Raw genomic sequence first — 21,864 nt, 5'->3', positions numbered from 1 at the left:
AGAAAACACAATTAATTCTTTCATATTCATTCATCTTTTGTGAGCCATTATTTTAGCCGAAGCCAAACGTGTAAGACCAATTTTTTATGTATATCAGATTGAATATTTTTTATTATAATACAGATGAATTGATTGCTTGTTTGTTTAAAAAAAAGAACATGAGAAGAGGACCTTGAAAAAAACAAATCACATGTTAAATAGCAATCGCAATACGGAGGGGTTTTTTTCTCCAAAAATTGTTTTATGACCGGTTACGGTTTTTTTTGTTTGTTTTTTTTAGCCCATGACTGCCAATATGGCATCACAAAGTCTGCGCAGTTTCTTCTGCTTCTCGCCACGCTCGCAACGCAACAGCATCGCAAAAGCCGCGGCGGTGCGTTGCGGACAAAATCGCTCTCCCTCCAGCACGTCGCTCAGCTCGCCGCTCAAACGCTGCGGGAGCCAATCTGGGGAAACGTCTAAGCGACAACTCTCAATCACTCCGTGCTTGATTTCTAAACACAGCTGGACTTCGCGTGCGGTTGATGAGAGGTCGTCAGTCATTTTCAGAAGTGTTTGGATGCTGAACTTTGGTGTCCTTCCGAAGACCCATTCCCATCCTCGCAGCTCTGCCGACACGCTGCGGAGACCGGGAAACGCAGAGTCGTCAGCGGGATTCACCAAATTAATTTTGGCGCTGCCGCCAAACTCTGCAGAGGCATGCAAGACAGAAGAAAAAGAGAACAGGTGAAGGATCACATCAATTCAAACTTTCACTCCTAACCATGTGACGCTGCCCCCAAAGATTGAAAGGTCATTCACCGCCATCCTGCTTTTTATGCCTACGTAAATATGACAACTTGAGGTTCATTTGAGAGAAAAACATGCCTTGAGAGTATATAAAACGGGTATTTCAATGATGTGGCTTTCACGCCGAAGGGCCGATGACTGCAATTCCATTTTCATTCATTTCGATTGGAAAAAAAAAAATCCTGGATTTAAAAAAAAAAGATGTCTTGAAACAAACATCTTGAAGTGACGTTCCACTGCACCTGCACTGTACTTCTTTGCCAACGCCTCAAGTAGCAGCTCCCACGTCAATGTGGGCTCGTAGTCTACCAGGTTGGCCACGGGCGAAGGCACGCTGGGCGTGGCGTTGCTGTGGACACCCTGGCAGGAGGAGTGCAAGACGGGGGAGAGCGCGGCGTGGTCGGCCGAGTGCAGCAGAGTGCAATGATGGTAGGACGACTTCCGGCTGATTCTTGAGGCACTTCCTGGTGGTCAACGACAATAAGATACCGTGGCTAAAGTAACACCTTGAACCACGGCGGTCAACGGTAGCAACACCCGTTGAACATTTCCCAAAAGTTTCATGAAAATGGCTCTCCTTTCCCACATTCAAGGGCATTACAATCCTTGATATGCCATTTTTTTTCTACTTAACTCAAATGAGCAGGCACATGTATCAAATTTGGGCTCACAACAGCAAAGAAATTGATCTACAAAGGCCTGTTGGTTTTTACCGGCAAAAGTGATTGGTTGAGGCAGTCATCCACCAAGGTAATACTGTACTCGCATGTAACGCGGTTGTTTTAGTCTGATTCATGTTTTCACATATAGTTTTCCTATATTTAAGTTTCCTACAAAGAGCCAATCTTCAATGTTATAAATTCAAACTCTCACAAATTCGCACGGGGAGTTTCCAGCTTTCAAAATTCACCACATTTTGCAAGCCTACCTGTGATTTTGTAGTGCCCCTTGAGTAAAATGTCAAATCGCTTGGTGGCTTCAACCTCCAGTCCGGGCCGCAGATGTCTCAGGGCTTCGGTGATGACTTTCAGGTTCCTCTGGCGGTCATACCCCTTCTTAGAAGCAAAGAAGGTCAAGTTCAGGTTCCCGAGGTCGTGGAAGACCGTGCCTCCGCCACTTCGCCTGCGGGCGAGACATATTCCGGTACGCCTCATGAGCGAGAGGTTGCACTCCTTCCATGGATTCTGGTGTCGCCCGATGACCACGGCCGGCTTGTTGCGCCAAAGCAACAGGATGTTGCGATGCTGCAGGTCCACGTTGGCCTCGATCCAATCCTCCAGGGAAAGGTTCTCATATACGTCGGTGGACTTGGAGTACAGGACAAGCCCCCCCTTGCTGCTGTCAGTCAACAGAGTGCTGCAGGTGCGAGTCACACCATGGACCGTTTTACAAATGCGCGTCCCTGAGGAGCCTCGGAGGTAAGGCAATGTCCCTCTGATGTGTAACAAAATGCCCATCACCTCTGCATGATGTTTCACTCTAAAACGGCCAGGAATGAGAATACAAGTGAGCTGTTTGTAGTGCAGTGATTCACATAGCTGACCCTAGCATTCAGTTTGCCTCACATGATAGATAGATAGATAGATAGATAGATAGATAGATAGATAGATAGATAGATAGATAGATAGATAGATAGATAGATAGATAGATAGATAGATAGATAGATAGATAGATAGATAGATAGATAGATAGATAGATAGATAGATAGATAGATAGATAGATAGATAAGCATTCAGTTCGCCTCACACCATAGTTAGATAAGATATATAGAAATTTAAACTAATATGTTTGAGTTACTAGCAACAAATGGCATACACTATGGAAACCCATGAGCATTAGCAAGAAATCTATTATCCTAGGAATAATTGTACATGGACCTTGAAACAGTGGTTAATGACATGAAATAAATGAATCAAATGGCTTGACTCCTCTTTGGCGCGGCTAGATGACGTCACTGACTCGCCCTTGCCGACTCCTACTTTGGTAGCCTAGCATTTGCGTCGCTGAATTCGGAGAGCGAAAACTAAGGCATATTGTAACGAGTGCATTATCCACAAACAGCAGAAACGCGTAATTTCTTGAGAGGCTATTTAATATAACTAAATGGTTCTTACGTGTAGAGGCAATGAGTAGATGTCGCTGTTGATTCTTGCGCGTTTTGTCCGTCACCGTGACGCGACGTGTAGATGCAAATGCTCAGCGAAAAGTTCCTACCAACATTAGTTTACTTTTCTGGGCTTATGTCTGAAAATATTTTGAAATGAAAGCCAAAGGACACACACACAAACACACACGAATATAATCAGAAGTATAAAGGACAGAAAAGAACAATCCGAAGAATCACGACAAAATATGTGCGCTGTCCTGTTTGTCAATGTTGAAAAATGAATTGAGCATCGCGGGGTTGGAGAGGGGCGTGGCGAGGCGATATTTGTGAGTGGCCGTGACACCAAGTACCTTTGCCGCCTATACTCTATCAGATCTTAACGAAAGTTTGAAAAACAAATTTGAACGAGGTAATACACAAACTGGGCTCTTCCGTGACACAATGAGTTCAGAGGTTGGAAGAAACTGAATCTTGGTAACAGATTTCCTTCCGGTGACTTTGTCAGAACAATGAGGCCAAAACAAAACAAAACCTGATAGCGAACTGAAGAGAACAAATCCCAGCAGGTGCTGATTCGCAGAGGCCCAAGTTGTGGTTCAAACGGTCACTCGAAAGTAAAAACAAAAGTGTACTTCAATGTTATTGGCACAGGTGCACTCAGCAGCTCCTCACACGACCGCATGGGGTCACGGTCCCCCACAAGGAAACCGCTCGCGATTGTTTCCAGAAAATCCGTCGCAAATTTCATGTACATTTATTACAGATTTTACAGGATATTACAAGAGTTGTGTTTGTGAAACTTCACTTGATCGTTGGCCGCGAGCAGAAGGAATTTGTTTCTCATAAAACGATCTCTTAGTCTGATGCCAATTTGTTTTGACTTGCAATCAAATTGCTGACCCTCAAGGAGGAATGCGGCATGTAGATCTGACCAGAATATTTTCAAGGAAGAGCACTGAAGTAAGAGCTGTTCTGGTTCCAAGATCACCCCCGTAAGACTCCTATTGACTCAGTGACAAGTTTTGTGTTTGTTCTATAAAACAAACACGGAGAAGTTCTTGCACAAAGGACAAATGTTTCAGAGATGAGCTGAAAGGATGTTGAGTTACGGGTCAGAGGGGGCCGGGGGAGAAAAAAAAACAATCATTTTGTGCATTCTTTGTCTAATCCTGCATGTATTTAAAATCCAATAGAGTTTGAGCTTCGGGCTACTCATAAAATTGGACTCCCCGTTCCAAAGGTCCTCGGTTGAGGAAGACAACAAACACCAACTCGACCCACAAAGACGGAGAAATGGGAACCGAGGAGGCGCAGCAGAAAACCTCAAAGCAAGTATATTTTGCCATACTGCCAGATAAATACGAACCTCTGATCGAAGATGAAGGGAACCAGAGGACGCCAGAGGAAAAGCTGAGGAGGAAGGAGAAGAGGAAGAGGAGAAAGAAAAAGTACATTCGGGTAAGAGTTACCGCTATGTCCTGAATTTGTTTTCTTAGCAATATGGCTAATCTTGGAAGAATGAATATAGGTTGCATGCTTTTAGTTAGCAATCAAGCCGTCACTCTGTACTTCAGTGTCATTCCTTTGGTGCGGCGGCTAAAGTGGGAGAAAATGTGGAGTTGTAAGCGGCTAGTCACTGTTGGATTTGGCAATCAATAAATAAATACCCCGGCAATGAAATAACTAACAGTGCTTTTACAAATAGCTGTGTGACTTTAGTTTGGCGTAATCATGTGCACAAACCGAGATAATATCACATAAGCAAGACAGGATATAATTGATCCCTTAACGTGGATGAAATCGACTAGTTGTCATTCAATTTTACAGCGCAATTGTGATGACACAGCGATGGTGAACTTGGAAAAATATTCGAAATATATTACCGGTACTCTTAAATGAAAAAATGAACACCCGGGCGGAGCTATTAAAAGTTACGGATTCTCCGTATTTTGCTACGTGAATCGGTGAAAGCTAGCCTTTTGCGCTCATTCTGATTTGTTATATATATATATATGAATGTAAGCTTTTGTTAAATTGTTAATTATTATCATTTTATATTAATGCATTATGTTCTTTTATGTTAGTTACCTTAATTATACTCTGTTTAATACGTCCTGAAATATTCTTATATTGCTTACATGTGATTGGGCAAGAAAAACAGGAAGGCGGGTCGTTACCGGAAGGGGGCGTGTTCGTTGGAGAGTTAGCGGGCGAGCGGTTGAGAAGAAAAAAATAAAAAGAGAAAGAGCTGTGTTCAAACGAAGTCGTCCTCTCCTTTTTGCCCATTCTAAACGTAGAGCAATCCATCTAAAACCTGCGAACCCCTCAACTTACATATATATATACATATATATATTTTTTAATGAATATATATGTGTGTGTGTGTATACTGTATATGTGTGTGTGTGTGTATTTTTAATGGGTCACATAGCTGAAACACGTCGAAAATTAGCAAGAATACTTTGTCGATAATTACAATAAACATATTTTTAAGTAGACCTCTTTTTTAAAAAAATGTATCTGTATCCAGATGCCTGTAATTTGCGCAACCACTCGATGAAATAAAGTTGAGGAAATTCAACCCACCATTTTGTAATGGAACAAATACACGTACAAATGGGCGCGATGTCACAACTAGAGAAAACGCCGTCGAGTGGTACAGTTCAGTGAAGCTGAAAAGGACTCACCGCTCGGGTGCGTTCTGCTCGCCAGAACGTCAAGAAGGCCTGCACCTTCAGCTGGCGCTGCCTGGTGTACGGCTTGCAGAGCCTGGCTGGCTCCTTCTCCACGCCGATGTCGGCTGTGGTCGTCGTGATGGAGCATCAACGAGAAGCTGCCCATCAAGCGTGACGGGCCTGTGGATGGAGCTTCGCTAAAACTCTTTCTGTCCAATGTTTTGAAGATGTAATTGTCCATTTTACTTCCTGTACAGTACCTCACAGCAATTATTGTCACATTTGTGTTTCATGATCGTAACGCGGTTCGTATCACGATTAAGAAAGCAAATACTCCCGTTGAAAAGTGAACAGAGGTGTCAAATCCAGGACCAGGAAGTAAATTCCGAGATGATTTCTGAAAACATGTTGATGGATCAATTTAACTGGAGTGGCAGACTGCTAACAAATATTCACATCTTAACTGTTATCTAGCTACAATAACTATTACATTATAGCCGTACTAACGACGACATGGTGTTTACAGTAACTGCCATATGACACTTAACAAGATACAAATTCATCTCATATGTTAGCATCCGTATAGCCGCCCAAAGCATCTGGGAGGGCGAGGAAAAAGCTGGGCCCCACCGGAATGTGGACCAAGGACAGCAGGAGTCCACGCAACAAGAGGAACAGCCGGATGACGTGAAGCTACATTCCCTTCGGGGCTCGATTTGTTTCGGGACGCTAGAAATTGCTTAGTTATGCTCCTTTTCCTGACACGTTTTGCTCGCAATTGGTTTTGTGGTGACTTGTAATTCCCAAACTCCAGAGCTTGAAAGTAATTGACGAGCAAGTTGAATCGCTTGTGTGGTTTTTGATTCAGAGTGACCCCCCCCCCCCCCCTTGAAGATAAACGAACACCCATTGAGTAAAACTGAATGAACTGTTTTTCATCATCTTGTTGCCCTCCTCGAGCATAGCTAAACGGCACTTTTATTTTACTTTATGACAAAATATGCTGTTGCACCTCTACACAATTGATGAAGTTAGAAATAGTCATTATGCTCATGATTCATATTTTCTGCAATATTGACATTCAGTGAATGGCATTCACTGATAAAACGTATCAAAAACAATCCCAATATACAGTGAATGGACTGTATATCTCAAAACCATTCAGTTGGCTAGTTCTCTCATGAGAACCAATTGTGAAGTCATCATTTGTTTAACAGATGACGAAAAGAAAATATTTAACAGATCATAAGAGAAAATACACATAGTGTGAAAAACATATAGATATAAATTTAGCATAAGGCAACATGACTCAATAGCCCGAGGCGCCACTTGCTTCGTCTCTCACACGTGTGAAGAATCTAACCAGTCACAACTCTGACTACGTTTACATGCAGTCAAATTTCAGATTAAAGTGAAAAAGTCTGTTTTCTGAAACATTTGGAAGAAGTCGTTGAGACTGATCAGATTTTCTTTACTGGCAGGCTTTCTTGTACCATTTTGTTTGAATCCTTTGCATGGTTACACCTTTCCTGACCCTCCTTCACGCTGTCTGAATAAGGCGAAGAGGGGGGGAGTGTCAAGACGAGCTCAAGTTGAATTTTCAACAACAAGAAAAAAAACACATTGCAAGTCACAAGAGTTCGAAGTCCATATAGCGGACCTTTGGCTCGGGCCGTCAACATGGCGCCCGGCTATTTAAGTTAAGTCCACACCTCGGGAATAAAAATAGTTCCAGAAGGGAAGACCGCCATGTCTCCGCTTCAGCTATCCGTTTTCTGGCGTGTGTCGCTCGCCTTCTTCTTCAACTCGTTCCTCTTCTTCCTCGACATTTTCTTGGACGTGGTGGTGGACGCGAAGTGTCATGCCGGCAACGTCACTAGCCAATCGGGAACCAAACGCGGAAGTATGCTCCCGCGAAACCAATCAGAAGTCGAGGATCTTTTGGGAGACGAATCTGATTGGGTGACTAAAAGCGGCGACCGAGACGTGAGTGAATACGTTTCATAATAACAATAATCGGAGTACAAATCTTAAAGTTTCTCACACTAGATGTACTTTAAGTATTTAAAACAAACGAGTGAAAGTTGTGATTATGTTTTGAAGTATTTTATTTTATTTGCTTGCATTATAAGTTCCGTCCGTAGTGGTGTAAGATATAAGTATGTTGGTAGAGTCACTTGGTAGAGTACCAACAAGTACTCTTGGAAAAAGTAGCACGGCGAAGACGCGAGGGACAGATTAGTCCTGATCCGGCATCAAAGAGCACATGAAGGGGTTGAGGAAGAGAATTGTTTTGTGCCCCCACCCCCATTTTTTTCATCTTATGATTTGGGTTCACACAAGAGTTCAATTTTACGACAGATACCTTTATTACAGTAAAAATGTCCCCAGACAGGCTTTATTCAGGGTTTGAGGGAGCCAAACCCTCAAATTTCTTTCGCCCGTGTGGTTCTGCCGCAACGACGTCAGGAGCGTCCCAACAACAGCACCAGTTCAACGCAAACTGGTCACGTGACATTACAAAAGAACGCACATCTCGAAGAGTCGAACAAAGTAGTGCCTTTAAGTGTTTCAGCGTGCGGTCATTGAGAATAGAGCAAAGGACCCTATGGCCCATCAGCAATAAAACCCATTTAGAGTTAACAAATAACCCAGGCCACACTCTTATACACCCGCCCCCCTCTCCTTTGAACACTCGATAAGGCAGAACAACACGATTGTTGTGCTTTGTGCTCCACATGTTCAGCCATTGATTTCTTTGGATTGGATTGTGAAGGAACAAGTAACAACGAAAGTACATCAAATGAACTGTCGCATTTCATATTTTAGAGCAATGATTCCCAACCTCGGTGGCGTGTACCAAGGGGTATACGCGCTTCAGTCTACTCGAAACCCGAGTTTTGAGTCGAATCCCTCTGAGCTTGAAAAAGTGGGATCAGTCGGGTCCAGAACGGGGTTCTTGTAGTTTGTGAAAAGTAATGAAAGAACTAAAACTAAAAATTAGGGGGAAAAATAATAATGAGTCATAAAATAAAAACAAGAGTGCGTAAAAAAAAGAGAACTGTCACTCCCGTAAATGTTATGTTAATGAAATTAAAATGACAGCATAAATGTCCTTCATTTTCATCTTTGCCAATTCATTTCCTTCATGTGCTTTTTGTTGTTGCCTTTTTCTCAGGATTATACTCGCCGCTATGGCTGTATAGAAGAAGGACGGTTGGGAATTGGACTTTGTTTTATACCACAAACCTTAGTGACCTTCTTTACCTTGGACCTGACAAATACAAAGAGAGAGACAGACAGACAGACAGAGACTGAATTTATAAAACAAAAGTCAGGGAAAAATCAAATCTATGTGGTCCAGAACACTTGATCTGAATTAGTTCCATCATGTCAAAGGATGAGGTGGTGTTTGGGTGTGTCCGCTGCATGCGCCACATTTAAGCATCTGCACACTAATTCATCAGTATAATCCACTGTTGCAAAAAAAAAAAAAAAAAAAAAAGTCCACCGTTTGTTTCTTGTGTGCATCAGTCAGTGTGTGGCTGGTCTTCATGGTTGACCTACGGCCAAACGGTCTACATGGTGGGTCTACTGCTTGGATCGCTGGTGGGCGGAGCTCTGTCTGACAGGTACATTTTTTACCAGAAGTGGCAAAAGTACTTGCACACTATACCTACGGAGAAGACAAAGTAAAGGTACAAAAAAAAAGTCTTGTCAACAAACAAAAATACCGTACTGTTCTTAATTTATTCTCATGAAGAAAAAAAAACATTTATAAATAGAAATTTTGAGTTTTGTATGTGCTGGAACTGATGAATTTCATTGCCATGCATTTCAAAGAGGGAAAGATCATTTGCGGTAGGAGTGTTTGTAAAGAAAAAAAAAGGCACTATGATACAGGTATCTCTTTTCAAATGTGGGGAGTAAACCTAAAAAGTTGTCAGAAAAAAAAATACTTAAATACAGATACCAAATGAATCTACTTAAGTACGGCAACCAAGTACATTGGTGTGGAGAGAAGAGTTTAATTAATCGATGACCATGTTCGTACCCCAAATCATCATTCCCATGATTCATCCATTTTAGCCTTGCCACAAAAAAAAAACAAAACAAAAAACAAACTTTTTTTCTAGTTTCTTTCTGACAACAAAAATTGCACTTAACAGCGTAGAGCTGCAACGATCGATTAATTAATCGACAACTAATCAATTCAACTCATTCAATAATTACTTTGGTCATTGATTGTTCGTGGAGAGAACTTGCTTCGGATAAAAATGTCAAAATCCTCGGAGGCTGAAGTTCTGACAACAAAAATTGCACTTAACAGCGTAGAGCTGCAACGATCGATTAATTAATCGACAACTAATCAATTCCAACTCATTCAATAATTACTTTGGTCATCGATTCATCGTGGAGAGAACTTGTTTCGGATAAAAATGTCAAAATCCTCGGAGGCTCAGCCTCTTCACAGTAAATCCTTTCAGATTCCGAGCAGTCCTCCGTGAAAGCAGACCAATTATGTTTGCGCTGAATCAAAATCAAACATTAACCAACATAAAGCTGGAACGAGTGATCAAAATGGTGACATTTGATCACATTTGATGGACCACACTTGCACGCCAAGTAGTTTTCTGCACTTTGAAACGTCCCGTTTTTGAATCATGGGGTGGGGCAAATGAAACATGATTTTGAATCCCATCCATTGACAATCACCAAAATAATCGATCGATTAATCGACAACGAAAATCATTTGTTGCAGCCCTACAAAACTTCTAAGTTCAGGCACGTACTTGTGTGTCAAGGCACCGCTGTATTTGTGTGATGACCTTTCACACACATACACACACGCACTTGTACATGTGAGTGTTCTTGTGCTGCAACCTGCGCCCACACTTTTTACCTTTGCGTGCGCAGGTACGGGAAGTGTCTGGTGCTGCTGTCCAGCGTGTACGTGCAGGCTGCGTGCGGCCTGTTGCCCGCCGTTCTCCCTCAACCGTTTCTCTTCCTTGCCGTTCGTTGCCTGGCGGGCGTTTGCTGCTGCTGCATCAACAACTGCTCCTTCAGTCTGGGTAAAAAAAAAAAAAAAAAAAAAATTGAATCGCATGGACAAGCACACTGGCAGGATCGACCAGGTTGCCTGTTCCAGCTGTCTTTGGGCAGTCGGCGGGGGACACCCTGAACCAGTTGGCAGCCAATCGCAGGGCACACATACACAAACAACTATTCGCGCTCACACTCACACCTAGGGACAATTTAGAGTGTTCAATCAGCCTGCCATGCATGTTTTTGGAATGTGGGTGGAAACCAGAGCACCCGGAGAAAACCCACGCAGGCACAGGGAGAACATGCAAACTTTACACAGGAAGGCCGGAGCCGGGATCGAACCCACGACCTCTGCACTGTGAGGTTGACGCCCTAACCCCTGGACTACCAGGCCGCCCTTTGAAAATCAACAAGCCCGTAAAACATCGGTGTAAAACTCAAGGCCCGTGGGCCAGATCTGGCCCGCCGCATCATTTTATGTGGCCCGCGAAAGCAAATCAAAGATGGCAACGTTCACGAAGCTTGCAAAAATCTCGACCCAAAATTTCAAATTCTCCTTTGTAATTAATAAGAGTGACACTGTAAGCATTTTCTTGTGACCCAACCTCTCATGACACTCACTTAATAAATAGACGAATACGCCGTGAATCTTGACTTCTTGATATGGTTTTAGTCATAACGACCCTCCAAGGAAAACGGTGACTAAAACGTGGCCCATGACTAAAATGAGTTTGACACGCCTACCTTAAAATATTGGTTACCCACATCTTTTGAAAACTATTTCGACGTTTTTTTTGAGGGGGCGGGGGTAGATAAATTTTAGTGGGGAAAAATTGCATGTTGACAGCAAAGTTCCCGATATTGCGGCCCCGCGATATTGTGAAAGTCGTCAAAGACGGCAACGGCTCACTTTTGCTGAGAATCACCGCTCCCGGCTTTTGACGACCACCAAATCTTGTGCTTGGGCGTTGCAGCTGTGGAGTGGACCGCCCCCTCCGCCCGCCTCTGGCCGACCGCCTTTTTGGGCTTCTGCTTCAGTCTCGGGACAATGGCCGGAGCTCTGCTGGCCTGGCTTAGTCCCACTTGGACACAGCTTCACCTGTCTCTCGCTCTGCCCCAGTTCATCTGCCTGCCACTCTACCGGTCTGTCCTCCTTCGCCCGCGGTGTGTCTTTCTGTCCAACCGTTTGATCATTTGTCCTTCTCGGGTGAATTTCTTGTTTGTCCGCACAGTTCACTTGCAGAGTCTCCCAGCTGGTTGGCGTTAATGGGGAGGACCGATGTTCTGTTCCGCTACCGGGCGGGAAATTCGGCCGACAAACAGTGTGTGGACATGGTACACGGAGACGCAGACTCAGACGCGACATCCTGCTATCTGAATCATCTGCTCGTCTGTGCACCCGTAGCTCCTGGGATCAAACGTGGCGGAGAAGCAGAAAGCCGCCGAGGCTCAGAAAGGTCAAACGACAAGTGGCCTGCTCCCCTTCAAACATCCCACGGTCCTGCTGCGGCTGTCCGTCATGAGCTATCTGGGGTAACGCATTGTTTTGTTTTGTTTTTTATACAGTGAACCCCGACCTCGTCAGTTTCTCTGTCACATTGTGAATTTATTTTGAAGTGTATCGACGCCGAAAAGAGAGCGGTAAAAAAAAAGTGTTTAAGGACTACAGTTAGTAATTACCGTATTGGCCCGAATATAAGATTGTTTTTTTTTTTGCATTGAAATAAGACTGAAAAAGTGGGAGTTGTCTTATATTCGGGGTCTAGACGTTATACCCATTCACGACGCTAGATGGCGGCAGATATCATTGAAGCGAATGCTGAACTTGACTCCCCAGGGCAAAGTGGACCCCTGTCAGGAAGAATAAAATAAAAATTGCGGGAGCACAAAGAAGAAAAATAAAAAAAATAGCGGTAAGAAAGAAAAGAACAAAATAATAGAAAACAGAAAATGGGGCACTTTAGTTTACATATTTAAATGTTCAGATATTAAGATTGGAATGAGGCAAAATAACATGACTTTTCTATCAAATATATTGTTATAATCTTTTGTTTCAGATGGACTGAAATGATTTGGTGTATAAAAATTAATTTGGTGTTCAAAAAGTCTTTTTTCAAACTTGAGTCTTGGAAAAAGAGGAGGTCGCCTTATATTCGGGCCAATACGGTAATTTATTGATTGATAAAAATACTCGAGGCAGTTCTAAACATTTTGGGAGGTTGTCACCTACTCAAACTTTTTCACTATTCAAGGCAGGGCTCGGATAGCGGGGGCCGACTGTCCTTTGAATATGAAATCTCACAACGATTCCACCATTTTTTTTTACCTTGTTTAGGTGAAATAGAAACATGCTCAAATTGTGATGTGTGCTGTGATTGGTCAGTGCTGCGACGGCGTTGACATACTACGGCATCTGTATGAACATCGGCTCCTTCGGCGTGAACGTCTACTTGGCCCAGTTCTTCTCCGGCCTTTCCGAGACTCCCTGCCTGCTCATCCCGCTGGTCCGCCTGGATCGGCGTCCCAGCAGCATGCTGACTCTGTTTCTGAGCGGCGCCGCCTGCTTTCTGTCTTTGCTGCTCTCCAGACAACAATGTGAGGCTCCCACACACATATACGTTTGCTCAGTGGTGCGCCAGTCGTTTCTGGAAAACTTCCCTACAGTGATGAAATGAACAAACAATGCCAAACGCTGAAGACAAGTTAATGAATAACGTCAGTGTTTTACCAGATACTTGAACACAAACGCTGAAGCAACACAGACAATATTAAGATTAAGATATCCCTTATTTGTCCCTTTATTAATCTTTATTTAACAATACGCAGGCATTCTTTATCCTCAGCGAAGAGCAACTAAGGTTACTGCGATTCACTGAGGAGCTGGGACAGTTCCATGTCGGCTAGAGTGTAATAGTCACACAAATCTTGCACTGTACTGCCCCCAGGTGGCCAAAGTGCACGCACCCAAAGGAGCAGCACAATGTACGTTGACTTGAAGGAAAAAAAAAGTTAGTCTTTACATTGTATTTGCAGATACAGTACTCTATATTCTGACAAAATACAATATGGAGTACCATTTTTCTCAAAAACAAATTTTTTTGTTTGTTTTTCCGTCTCGTATCATCTCTGACTGACCCGAATATGAAATAATCTTGCTCTAATTCATTGTAAATTTCGGACATGTTTCACATGCATCCTTTTACAGGGTAGTGATGCGATGATGATCACAAGTCTGTTCGGCAGGTGACGCAATGCTCGTGATGAGCTTGGCACTGCTGGGCAAATTCTGCATCATAGCCACAATCTTCATCTTCAGTCTGTATAGCATTGAGCTGTTTCCCACCGTGGTCAGGTAACGCGTTAGACGACGGGTGGTAAAATTCACCAGGTTCCGAAGCGGATTTACTCATTTGAATGTGTTGTGTATTCCACCTGCAGGCAGCGTTGCATGTCACTGGTCAACTTGTGGTTCCGGCTCGGTTGTCTGGTGAGCACTCTGTTCCCGCCCGACCCTGAGGGAGCCATCTCGCTGGCCGCCATGCTCCTCTACGGCGGCGGGCCAATCATTGGCTGCGGATTGTGTCTACTGCTTCCGGAGACCATCGGCATCCCGCTTCCTGACTCTGTGGACGACTGTCTCAGGGCAACGCAACACCCCGTCAAAAGGCCGAGGTGAGCGCACGAGTGTCCCAATTGGAGCTGTGATGAGCACAAGCTCGTCTGCGCAACTGCCAGAAAGCTCGGGAAAGACAACGAAGCACTTGTCTACGACCACACGACCACTAGGGGACACCCAAGAGCACTTAAGTCAAGAGAGCCTGTCCCACTGAGGAAGAACAGAGCATCGAATAACCTAAAAGATTGAATCATTCATGTATAATAAATCTTATGTTTATTGTGATAGGTTAGTTTAGGTTGATTTGTTAAAAAAAATATATCTGGGACCGTGACCTTGAAAAAAATCGCACATTAAATCACAATCATATTTGGGGGAGGGGGTGGTCCCAATTAAGATTACTTTTCAAAATTTCAACCACTTTAATACAAATGTAAGTTGAGGGGTTCGTTGTTTTTCAGTGGATGGCTCTTCTTTGCGAATGACAGATGGAGAGATGGAATCCTTCAATGCAGTTTAATAAAAGGACGGAAAAAAACAAAACGTCCGAGAACACAACCACCGTAACTAAAATCACTTCCTGCTTCTCTTACTTTAACAGCCAATCAGAACCTATCAACATAAAAAAATGTCTAAGCAATTATTAAACAACAGAATATAATTTAGGTATGCTTAACATGAAATGATAATTGATAATATAACATAAGCTTACACAAATACTCACATCATGATGAAACGCACCGGTTGTGTGACTTGATTTCTCCCTCTTCGGCTAACGCCAAGTGCAGTTCTGTCAGAGCAGCTGGCGCTTGGCGTACACATAATTTGCAACCGCGTTGAAGTACGAAATATTTTACAGTTGAGAAAAAAAACATATTCCAATTACGTTCTGTGCTCCACTGGCGTAATTAGTATCTCGTTTTAGTCTCGTAACGGCGACAAATTTGGTTTCGTCGCCATCTTCCTGAATCACGTCTGCACATGCGCACAAACAAAATGGAGGAGTCAATCAACTGCTTGAATTGGAGGAGCGGTCAAAAAACGATCGATACAGATTAAGCCTTTCATTGTGTTTCCACTAAAGGTTTCCAACATGTGAACAAATGGTCTCTTTTGCGATATGGAGTCGCTCGAGTCACATTAAATTAGATCGACATGGCGTACATCAGCATTTTGAACTCTGCAATAAAAAACGGGAGGAAAAAAGTTCAAGGAAAAAACAATCGCATAATTAAGAGGTATAAAAAAAGAAAATTGGAAAACCATTTGAAAAAGTTGGGAAATATCAAGTTTGCGTATCTCCTGTCTTTCCAGGAAGCTGCAAAGCCAGATGGCTGTCGTTGGCGGATCAGAGTGAAGGCGCAAACACACAACAGCTCCTGGGCAGCGTGGAAACAGCCACATTTCCTTTTTAGTGACTCCACTTTTATTTTTGTTCTTTGCCCGATTTAAGTCTTAAAACACCGTTTTTTTTTCAACGCTTCATTCATTGCAAGTGGAACAGTAACGTGTAACAAAAGTTGCTCAAAACAGTATAAACAGTGTGCTCGTGCAAGCGTTTTAAAAACGACATCACTTTGACAAGTTCTAAAATAAAAACATTGCTTTATTTTTAAAGAGAAAAATGCTACTTTTTCAAAGCCACCAAACAACCAAAGCGAAATGACTTCATAATAATAATAATAATACGTGGTTGACCTGGAAGTAGTTATGCACCAGTATGGCAAGTCGATTGAGCCTTTCTTCCATATCCATGCACGAGTACGCTAATGCTAAATATTGTATTTGCACCAATGTGCGGGTTGCTTTCCTCACGTAGCCCACCGAGCGACGGGGTTCAGTAAGTGACATAGTTTGCGGGAAAGATCCCCTTTCGCCCATCTAACTGCCCCTCCCACCAGTCGTACTGGTTCTCGGTCTTGGTGATGATGGTGATGCGGTCGCCAGGTTTGAAGCTCAGGTCACCGGGCTGTTGGCCCGCAAAGGCGTGGACAGCAGTGACCACCAGAGTTTCGCTCGCTCCGCCTCCTCCTTATGGAAAGAAAGTTTGTAAATCAATTCATACAAAAATTACAAAAAAAAATTAAAAAAAAGATAGCCGTTGGGATATTGCCGGCTGAAATGAAACAACGAGATTGATGTGTTGTCTTTGGGGTCGCGCAACCAGATAAAGGTTGATATTTATTTCGTCTTTTGTCACCCTGAAGTGTTATGCCTTTGTGAAAAGTTGTACGCTTTATCGCTTCAGTTTCGATTGTTAAATGCATCGCAAAGCGTGCATGTCTGCCTTACCCAAGTTTGGAGGTTTTCTGGGAGGAATTTGATCTGGAAGGAAACACCACCGTCCCCACAATAAATCAAGTTATTGATGATGGACTGCATCCATCAGGGTGCCACAGCCAGGAATAAAAAAAAAGAAAGCACCTCAACAAAGACCAACTTACTTGAAGGGTCCGATTTGTAGACCGAAATATTCGGGTAGAGTGACCTTCTACCTGCCGCACCTGCAGACACACACACACACAGACTCTTGGTTAGGGTGATGACGCACTGCTGACATTCAGAGCCAAATGTTCTTTTTCTTAAAATGCGTCATGGGAAGCGAGTGTGCGTCAACATCAAATATCAAACTCAAGGCCCGAGGGCCAGATGTGGACCGCCATCTGACTTTGTGTGGCCCGCGAGCGCAAATCAAGCATGTCGACTTTTCCATGATGCTTGCTCAAGTCTGAACCCGAATTTCAAATTGTCACGTGTAATCCATCATGACACGGAGATGTTGCAAGCATGATCTCATGACGTACTTATAATACATAAACCATGGCTTAACTAACCATTATTCTTGACTTCTGATTTCAAAACTAGTTATCGCCCAATTGGTTGTGCACTGTGTATGTAATAGGTGGAGGTCCTCACACAATTATACGGTTTGACAAAATTCATAATGGCCCGCCTCTGGGAAACCGTCACTACAAAAATGAGGTTGACACCCCTGGTCTACGTGATGGGACATGCACTCGAGTACTGAGTACGGTACACTCGGTAGTTTTACCAAGATCATCGGGCTGCTGTGAGGTGTTCCCTCCTCGCGAAGGAGCAGGAGCTGGAGGTCTGGCAGGAGGACGGGACGACTGAAAACGGAGCAATGAGAAAACGTCGTCAATGCTCAAAAGAAAAAAAAAGGGGGGGGCAAGCGGGTATTGGCTTTCACAGGGAGTTGAAATATAGAATGCAAGGACTCTTGTCTCTTCTGCTGCCAAGTGCTGAACTGCAACTGAAAAAAATGTCGCCCATCACACGCGTACTAACTGGGCCACTGTTGGGTTTAAAACGATTTACCTTTGCGGTCACATTTTTGCTGCTCGAGTCCGTGCCGGAGCCCTCCGCGTAAGAATTCAACATATCGTACAGGAAGTCACACTCTTTTGGCGGGTCCACGTCGCCATTCAAAATGCCGGACGCTCGCAAATCCCGAGAGTAGAACCTGAAAGATCATGCCAACAGCTGTATTGGAAATCAATTTTTTTTTTAAAAAAGCAAAGAAACAAAACATTTTAAAGGTGTTGGCTGTCAAGCCGTCCCACTTGCGATTGGTCTCTTTGCGTTCAATCAGGTACGAGCCCTCCAGAGACAAGCCTGCAAACAACCCTCGGGACTTGCAGTAAGTGTAGACGGCGGCCATTTTGCGAAGGGTGACATCGGCCTCCATGTTCCTGGAGGGATGAGAATTATCAGGATCCGTCATGAGTCTGGCCTTAGGCACCTCACGCTTTCATCTCTTTCCTCAAAATAACGTCACTCCGCACAATGCAACCCTCAAATGCAACAGCAGGGGGCAGAATAACCAAGATACTGTGGTACCTCTACTTACTAGCATCTCGTCATGCAAAGATTTCAAGTTACAAAACGCCTCAACAGGAAAATATTGCCCCAAGTTACGAAAGAAATTTCAAGATACGAGAGGTAGAAATACAGGATGGGCGTCTACTCGCAGCTCCGAGTTTTACGTAAACGTGAATCACCCAGAAAAGGTGATCACCAGTCGGACTCGCTCACGATGCTGAAGTTTGCAGTGGACATCTTGGAAGGATTGTTAAAAAGACAAAGAAAAGCAAACATCCTCGGATCAGTTCTTTACAAAATAATTCTTTACACTATTAATTTGTTTTTCACATTATGCACAAATCTTACTTATTGTGCAATAATCTAATGGTAACATGTATTTGTTACATAGCTTGAGGCATTTTTATGCTTTTTTTTGTTACATAGCTTGAGACATTTTTACGCTTTATAAAATATGTACGTCTGAATTTTGGGGGTCTTGGAACGGATTAGGGCATTTACATGGAAAACGCGTCTCGACTTACAAAATTTTATTTTTTATTTATTGATTTTTTAAATTTATTTGTTACATAGCTTGAGGCATTTTTACGCTTTATAAAATATTTATGTCTGAATTTTGGGGGTCTTGGAACGGATTAGGGCATTTACATGGAAAACGCGTCTCTACTTACAAAATTTTATTTTTTATTTATTTTTTTATTTTTATTTATTTGTTACATAGATTGAGGCATTTTTATGCTTTTTTGTGTTACATAGCTTGAGGCATTTTTACGCTTTATAAAATATGTATGTCTGAATTTTGGGGGTCTTGGAACGGATTAGGGCATTTACATGGAAAACGCGTCTTGACTTACAAAATTTGCTAGTGAAGAAATTTCTTCCGGAACCTATTAATTTTTGGAAGTAGAGTTAGGACTTTGGTCTACAGCCACCTGGCCAATCAGGATGCAGAACACGAACAAAAAAAAAAGTCAGTGAAGCAGATCAGCAGCTTCTCCTTGACTTCAAGACAACCCACCTGCCCATCGGACCCACAGCGACTGTAAAGTTCCCGCCCAGCGTCAAGTTCCCGCCCCTGGTGAAAGCGTCAATGGCCCGCCGATGGTTTAGGACGATCACCAGGTCTGAAACCTGAGGAAGGTGGGGGAAGTGAACGAGGCGTTCAAGTCGCCGTTCAACATAAGCAAGCAATCATTTTAGGAGCGCCGTTCAAAGCACTCACCTCCACACCAATTTCGAAGCCGCCGCCCAGCCCGGCGATACCAATGGCGGAAGGAGCCGACCAGCCTGCGCACAGAAGCATACGCGACGCTTCATTTTAAATTCAAACGTCGGCGATTGCGATACGGCGCGTGTCTCTCGCAAACTTTTAATGCTCAATTAGTGATTTAGATCAACGACGAGTCCTTCGGCAGCCAAATAAGAAGCGCACGGCGCCTTGAACTCACGTCTGTCAGCCAGCCTGGCGATGACGATGCCGCTGCCTCCTCTTGCCGTGATCACGAAGCCCGCCTTCACCACGGAGATGATGGCCAGCCCCTCGGCTGATGCGATCACACTTGCTGTGCAGGCAGCAGGAACGCAAATGACAACAAAAAAAAACACAGATGACAATTAGCCTTCTTTTTTTTTTTTTTTAAAGAATTGATCATCCATCGATGAAGTGCATAAAATCCAATTTGTCGTTATTGAACTACAATGTGTGCAGCTGAGGGGCAAGTGTTATTCAGGTTTGCCCACCCGCCCAAAAAAAAAAAAATCTTGAAAATTCTTTTATAAAAAAAGAAAAAAATGTGTTGACCAATGTTTATGTCTGTGTCCTATGTGTTGTCTTGTGTTAATTTGTTTCTTTGACTTCAAAATGGCGCCGTGAGAGTGGCTGGCTTTCCAGCAGCTCCTATATTTTGTTCTTCTTCCTTTCATAACTTTGCTGCTGTGAATTGGGAATTTCTCCATTGTGAGACTAATAAAGGTTTTTCTTATCTTATCTTATAATTATAAACAATTATTGAGAATTGATGAGTGTTGCTGTGGAAAAGAGACTGAAAATTGCAAGAGGCAGCTTCAAATTTCACAGCCTTACACCTAAAAGGTTAGATGTTTAGATGTCTCTAATTTTGGACATTTTCATTGGAAGCGTCACAACCGGACTCGACAACTGTTGCGGGTGAAACCCAAACCTGGGATGAGTTTGTCCAGCCCATTCCCGGCGGAGATTTCAGTGAATCCTTTGAGGATCTTGGTGGCTTTCTTCACCTCAGATGTTAAGTCAGATGGAAGGAGACTGTTCACTGCACACAGTGGAATTGCTGTCAATTTGGTTTGAGTTGCACATGAAGGTTTAACACCATGTTGCCCCCCCTCCTCCCAACAAAAGTCATTCACACCGATAGTAAAAAAAGTTGTTTTTTTTTAAACTAAATTTTTAAAAAGCTAGACTCTTGTATCGGCAAGACTTTACTTGCGCCAACAAAGATCTTTCCGAATAAAAAAAGACTTTATGGATGTTCCAGAGGAATGTGCTGCTGACTGCAACATGCGGAATGGTGGCAGACTGGCTGGGCAGGATCGACAGTTTTGTCAAAGCTCTAGCGGGAGTCCGTCAGCGCTAGATCACGACGGCGTACTTCCCCGTCCCAAGGGACGAGTTATGTCCGGGGTCTATGGGACCGTTCTAGTGTTCCTAGTCACAATCTGGATCCGAACATTGGAGGTTACTGATGTGCGGCTGTTTCAAGTCAGGTAAACAAAGTTCATTCTAGAGGGAGGGTGTGTCCAATTTCTGACACAGGGTTCCTTCAGAAGGCAGAACAAAAGCATAATCAGCCCATTACATATTTACATAACGCAACAATTGGCCTTGTGGTTCATCGTGTTCCTGAGAACGAGACAACCTTTTGCATGGCAACAACACAAGGCAGCGCCAAAGTGTGGCCGACGAGCCTCGAAATGATCAAAATCAAAATATGACCAGACCGCAGGCTCATCACATTAAAATAACTTTGCGTCTAGATCGGAGCAATGTTGAATCGTACTTTTGTGTGTGTGTGAAAGTTTGATTTAGTTTCTAACGAGCAGAATATTTCGCTGAACAACGCTGTACTTGTAACCTCCTTAACGTAAAGCTTAAGAAATCATTTTGACGCACACAAAAAGAGGAACAGGAGCTTACATTTTGTCGAAATAACAAAATGATCATCTCCGAACACCAAAATGCTTCTCTCCGAAGTGACCGAAGGACTAATAACCAGTGTCAAACTCAGCTTCGTTTAAAAAAAAAATACCATGACAGTGAAGCTTGAGCAACCAGTGAATTAATTAACGGCGACAGTGGTAAACATTCAGTAAAACATCAGTCGTGAAAGCAAGTTTATTGCGCACCAAACAATTCGCAAATCCCTCTGATATCTTAATCAGCCTGTCAAACGGGAATGTTTCTTAGTGAGAGCATACTAATTACCCTGCCTGCGGTCAGGCACCGATAAGTTCGTCAAGTTTTGGTGCTGGCCAAACGCCCCTCGGCAGCCCACATTAAAAAAAAAAAAGACAAGGCGAGCGGATAGAACGAAACAAATATGCCAAGCGGATTTTCTTTGAAACGTACTTTTTCAACGGCGTCCCGTCAGGTTGAACCACGCGACAAATGTATCTCTTCACTTCCGTTTCACCTGTCCCGTCGTCCGCTCTCGCACGAGCCAATCACAGGTGCGCTTGAGAGTCACGTGCCAGGTGGCCGCGGCTGACCCGCGGTGAACATGAGAGGTCGCTGACGCGTCGCGGGTCATTCC

The 21,864-nt window shown here is 43.4% G+C and overlaps 4 protein-coding genes and 1 long non-coding RNA gene across 5 annotated transcripts; 2 read left to right on the top strand and 3 right to left on the bottom strand.

Moving 5' to 3' along the window:
* Positions 1–80: 80 nt before the first annotated feature.
* lipt1 (lipoyltransferase 1) lies at positions 81–3,200 on the bottom strand. The gene is made up of 4 exons (XM_052055330.1): positions 2,904–3,200; positions 1,718–2,268; positions 1,032–1,253; positions 81–689 (listed from the first exon to the last, which is right to left on the bottom strand). Exons 2-4 carry the CDS (start codon positions 2,244–2,246, stop codon positions 277–279), a joined length of 1,164 nt encoding a protein of 387 aa, XP_051911290.1. The 5' UTR covers positions 2,247–2,268; positions 2,904–3,200; the 3' UTR covers positions 81–276.
* Positions 3,201–3,682: 482 nt separating this feature from the next.
* Positions 3,683–6,475, top strand: c2h1orf115 (chromosome 2 C1orf115 homolog). Its single transcript, XM_052055981.1, has 2 exons — positions 3,683–4,354; positions 5,609–6,475. The coding sequence occupies exons 1-2, from the start codon at positions 4,190–4,192 to the stop codon at positions 5,744–5,746; spliced, it is 303 nt and encodes a 100-aa protein (XP_051911941.1). The 5' UTR covers positions 3,683–4,189; the 3' UTR covers positions 5,747–6,475.
* Positions 6,476–7,026: 551 nt separating this feature from the next.
* On the bottom strand, positions 7,027–15,208 carry LOC127594120 (uncharacterized). Its single transcript, XR_007960605.1, has 3 exons — positions 14,958–15,208; positions 10,475–10,639; positions 7,027–9,247 (listed from the first exon to the last, which is right to left on the bottom strand). It is a non-coding gene; the product is annotated as an uncharacterized LOC127594120 (long non-coding RNA).
* LOC127593611 (solute carrier family 22 member 6) lies at positions 7,321–15,611 on the top strand. The gene is made up of 10 exons (XM_052055172.1): positions 7,321–7,557; positions 9,106–9,203; positions 10,489–10,643; positions 11,592–11,760; positions 11,850–11,952; positions 12,023–12,150; positions 13,001–13,212; positions 13,861–13,969; positions 14,056–14,289; positions 15,548–15,611. Exons 1-10 carry the CDS (start codon positions 7,321–7,323, stop codon positions 15,588–15,590), a joined length of 1,488 nt encoding a protein of 495 aa, XP_051911132.1. The 3' UTR covers positions 15,591–15,611.
* Positions 15,612–15,815: 204 nt separating this feature from the next.
* On the bottom strand, positions 15,816–21,795 carry sh3yl1 (SH3 and SYLF domain containing 1). Its single transcript, XM_052055441.1, has 11 exons — positions 21,681–21,795; positions 20,257–20,367; positions 19,525–19,638; positions 19,299–19,363; positions 19,095–19,207; positions 17,818–17,946; positions 17,573–17,717; positions 17,286–17,364; positions 16,678–16,737; positions 16,526–16,558; positions 15,816–16,264 (listed from the first exon to the last, which is right to left on the bottom strand). Coding segments are annotated over exons 1-11 (1,044 nt in total). The 5' UTR covers positions 21,682–21,795; the 3' UTR covers positions 15,816–16,070.
* Positions 21,796–21,864: the final 69 nt, after the last annotated feature.

The sequence above is a fragment of the Hippocampus zosterae genome, chromosome 2, assembly GCF_025434085.1.
Source record: "Hippocampus zosterae strain Florida chromosome 2, ASM2543408v3, whole genome shotgun sequence".
NCBI lineage: Eukaryota > Metazoa > Chordata > Actinopteri > Syngnathiformes > Syngnathidae > Hippocampus > Hippocampus zosterae.
Note: the sequence above shows the minus strand (reverse complement) of the source record. Positions and strands in the feature narration are given on the sequence as shown.

What these genes read in the sequence shown, in the direction of transcription:
- lipt1 (XM_052055330.1), bottom strand. Translation starts at nt 2,246, where the DNA reads ATGGGCATTTTGTTACACATCAGAGGGACATTGCCTTACCTCCGAGGC. An exon ending in GGGGCACTACAAAATCACAG is followed by an intron (nt 1,254 to 1,717) that starts GTAGGCTTGCAA and finishes GTTGACCACCAG; the next exon opens with GAAGTGCCTCAAGAATCAGC. An exon ending in GGCAAAGAAGTACAGTGCAG is followed by an intron (nt 690 to 1,031) that starts GTGCAGTGGAAC and finishes ATGCCTCTGCAG; the next exon opens with AGTTTGGCGGCAGCGCCAAA.
- c2h1orf115 (XM_052055981.1), top strand. Translation starts at nt 4,190, where the DNA reads ATGGGAACCGAGGAGGCGCAGCAGAAAACCTCAAAGCAAGTATATTTT. An exon ending in GAAAGAAAAAGTACATTCGG is followed by an intron (nt 4,355 to 5,608) that starts GTAAGAGTTACC and finishes TCTGCTCGCCAG; the next exon opens with AACGTCAAGAAGGCCTGCAC.
- LOC127593611 (XM_052055172.1), top strand. Translation starts at nt 7,321, where the DNA reads ATGTCTCCGCTTCAGCTATCCGTTTTCTGGCGTGTGTCGCTCGCCTTC. An exon ending in CTAAAAGCGGCGACCGAGAC is followed by an intron (nt 7,558 to 9,105) that starts GTGAGTGAATAC and finishes TGTGTGCATCAG; the next exon opens with TCAGTGTGTGGCTGGTCTTC. An exon ending in ATCTGCCTGCCACTCTACCG is followed by an intron (nt 11,761 to 11,849) that starts GTCTGTCCTCCT and finishes TTGTCCGCACAG; the next exon opens with TTCACTTGCAGAGTCTCCCA.
- sh3yl1 (XM_052055441.1), bottom strand. An exon ending in GCTGGACAAACTCATCCCAG is followed by an intron (nt 19,639 to 20,256) that starts GTTTGGGTTTCA and finishes CTGCCTGCACAG; the next exon opens with CAAGTGTGATCGCATCAGCC. An exon ending in GCAAAAATGTGACCGCAAAG is followed by an intron (nt 17,365 to 17,572) that starts GTAAATCGTTTT and finishes CTCCGTTTTCAG; the next exon opens with TCGTCCCGTCCTCCTGCCAG.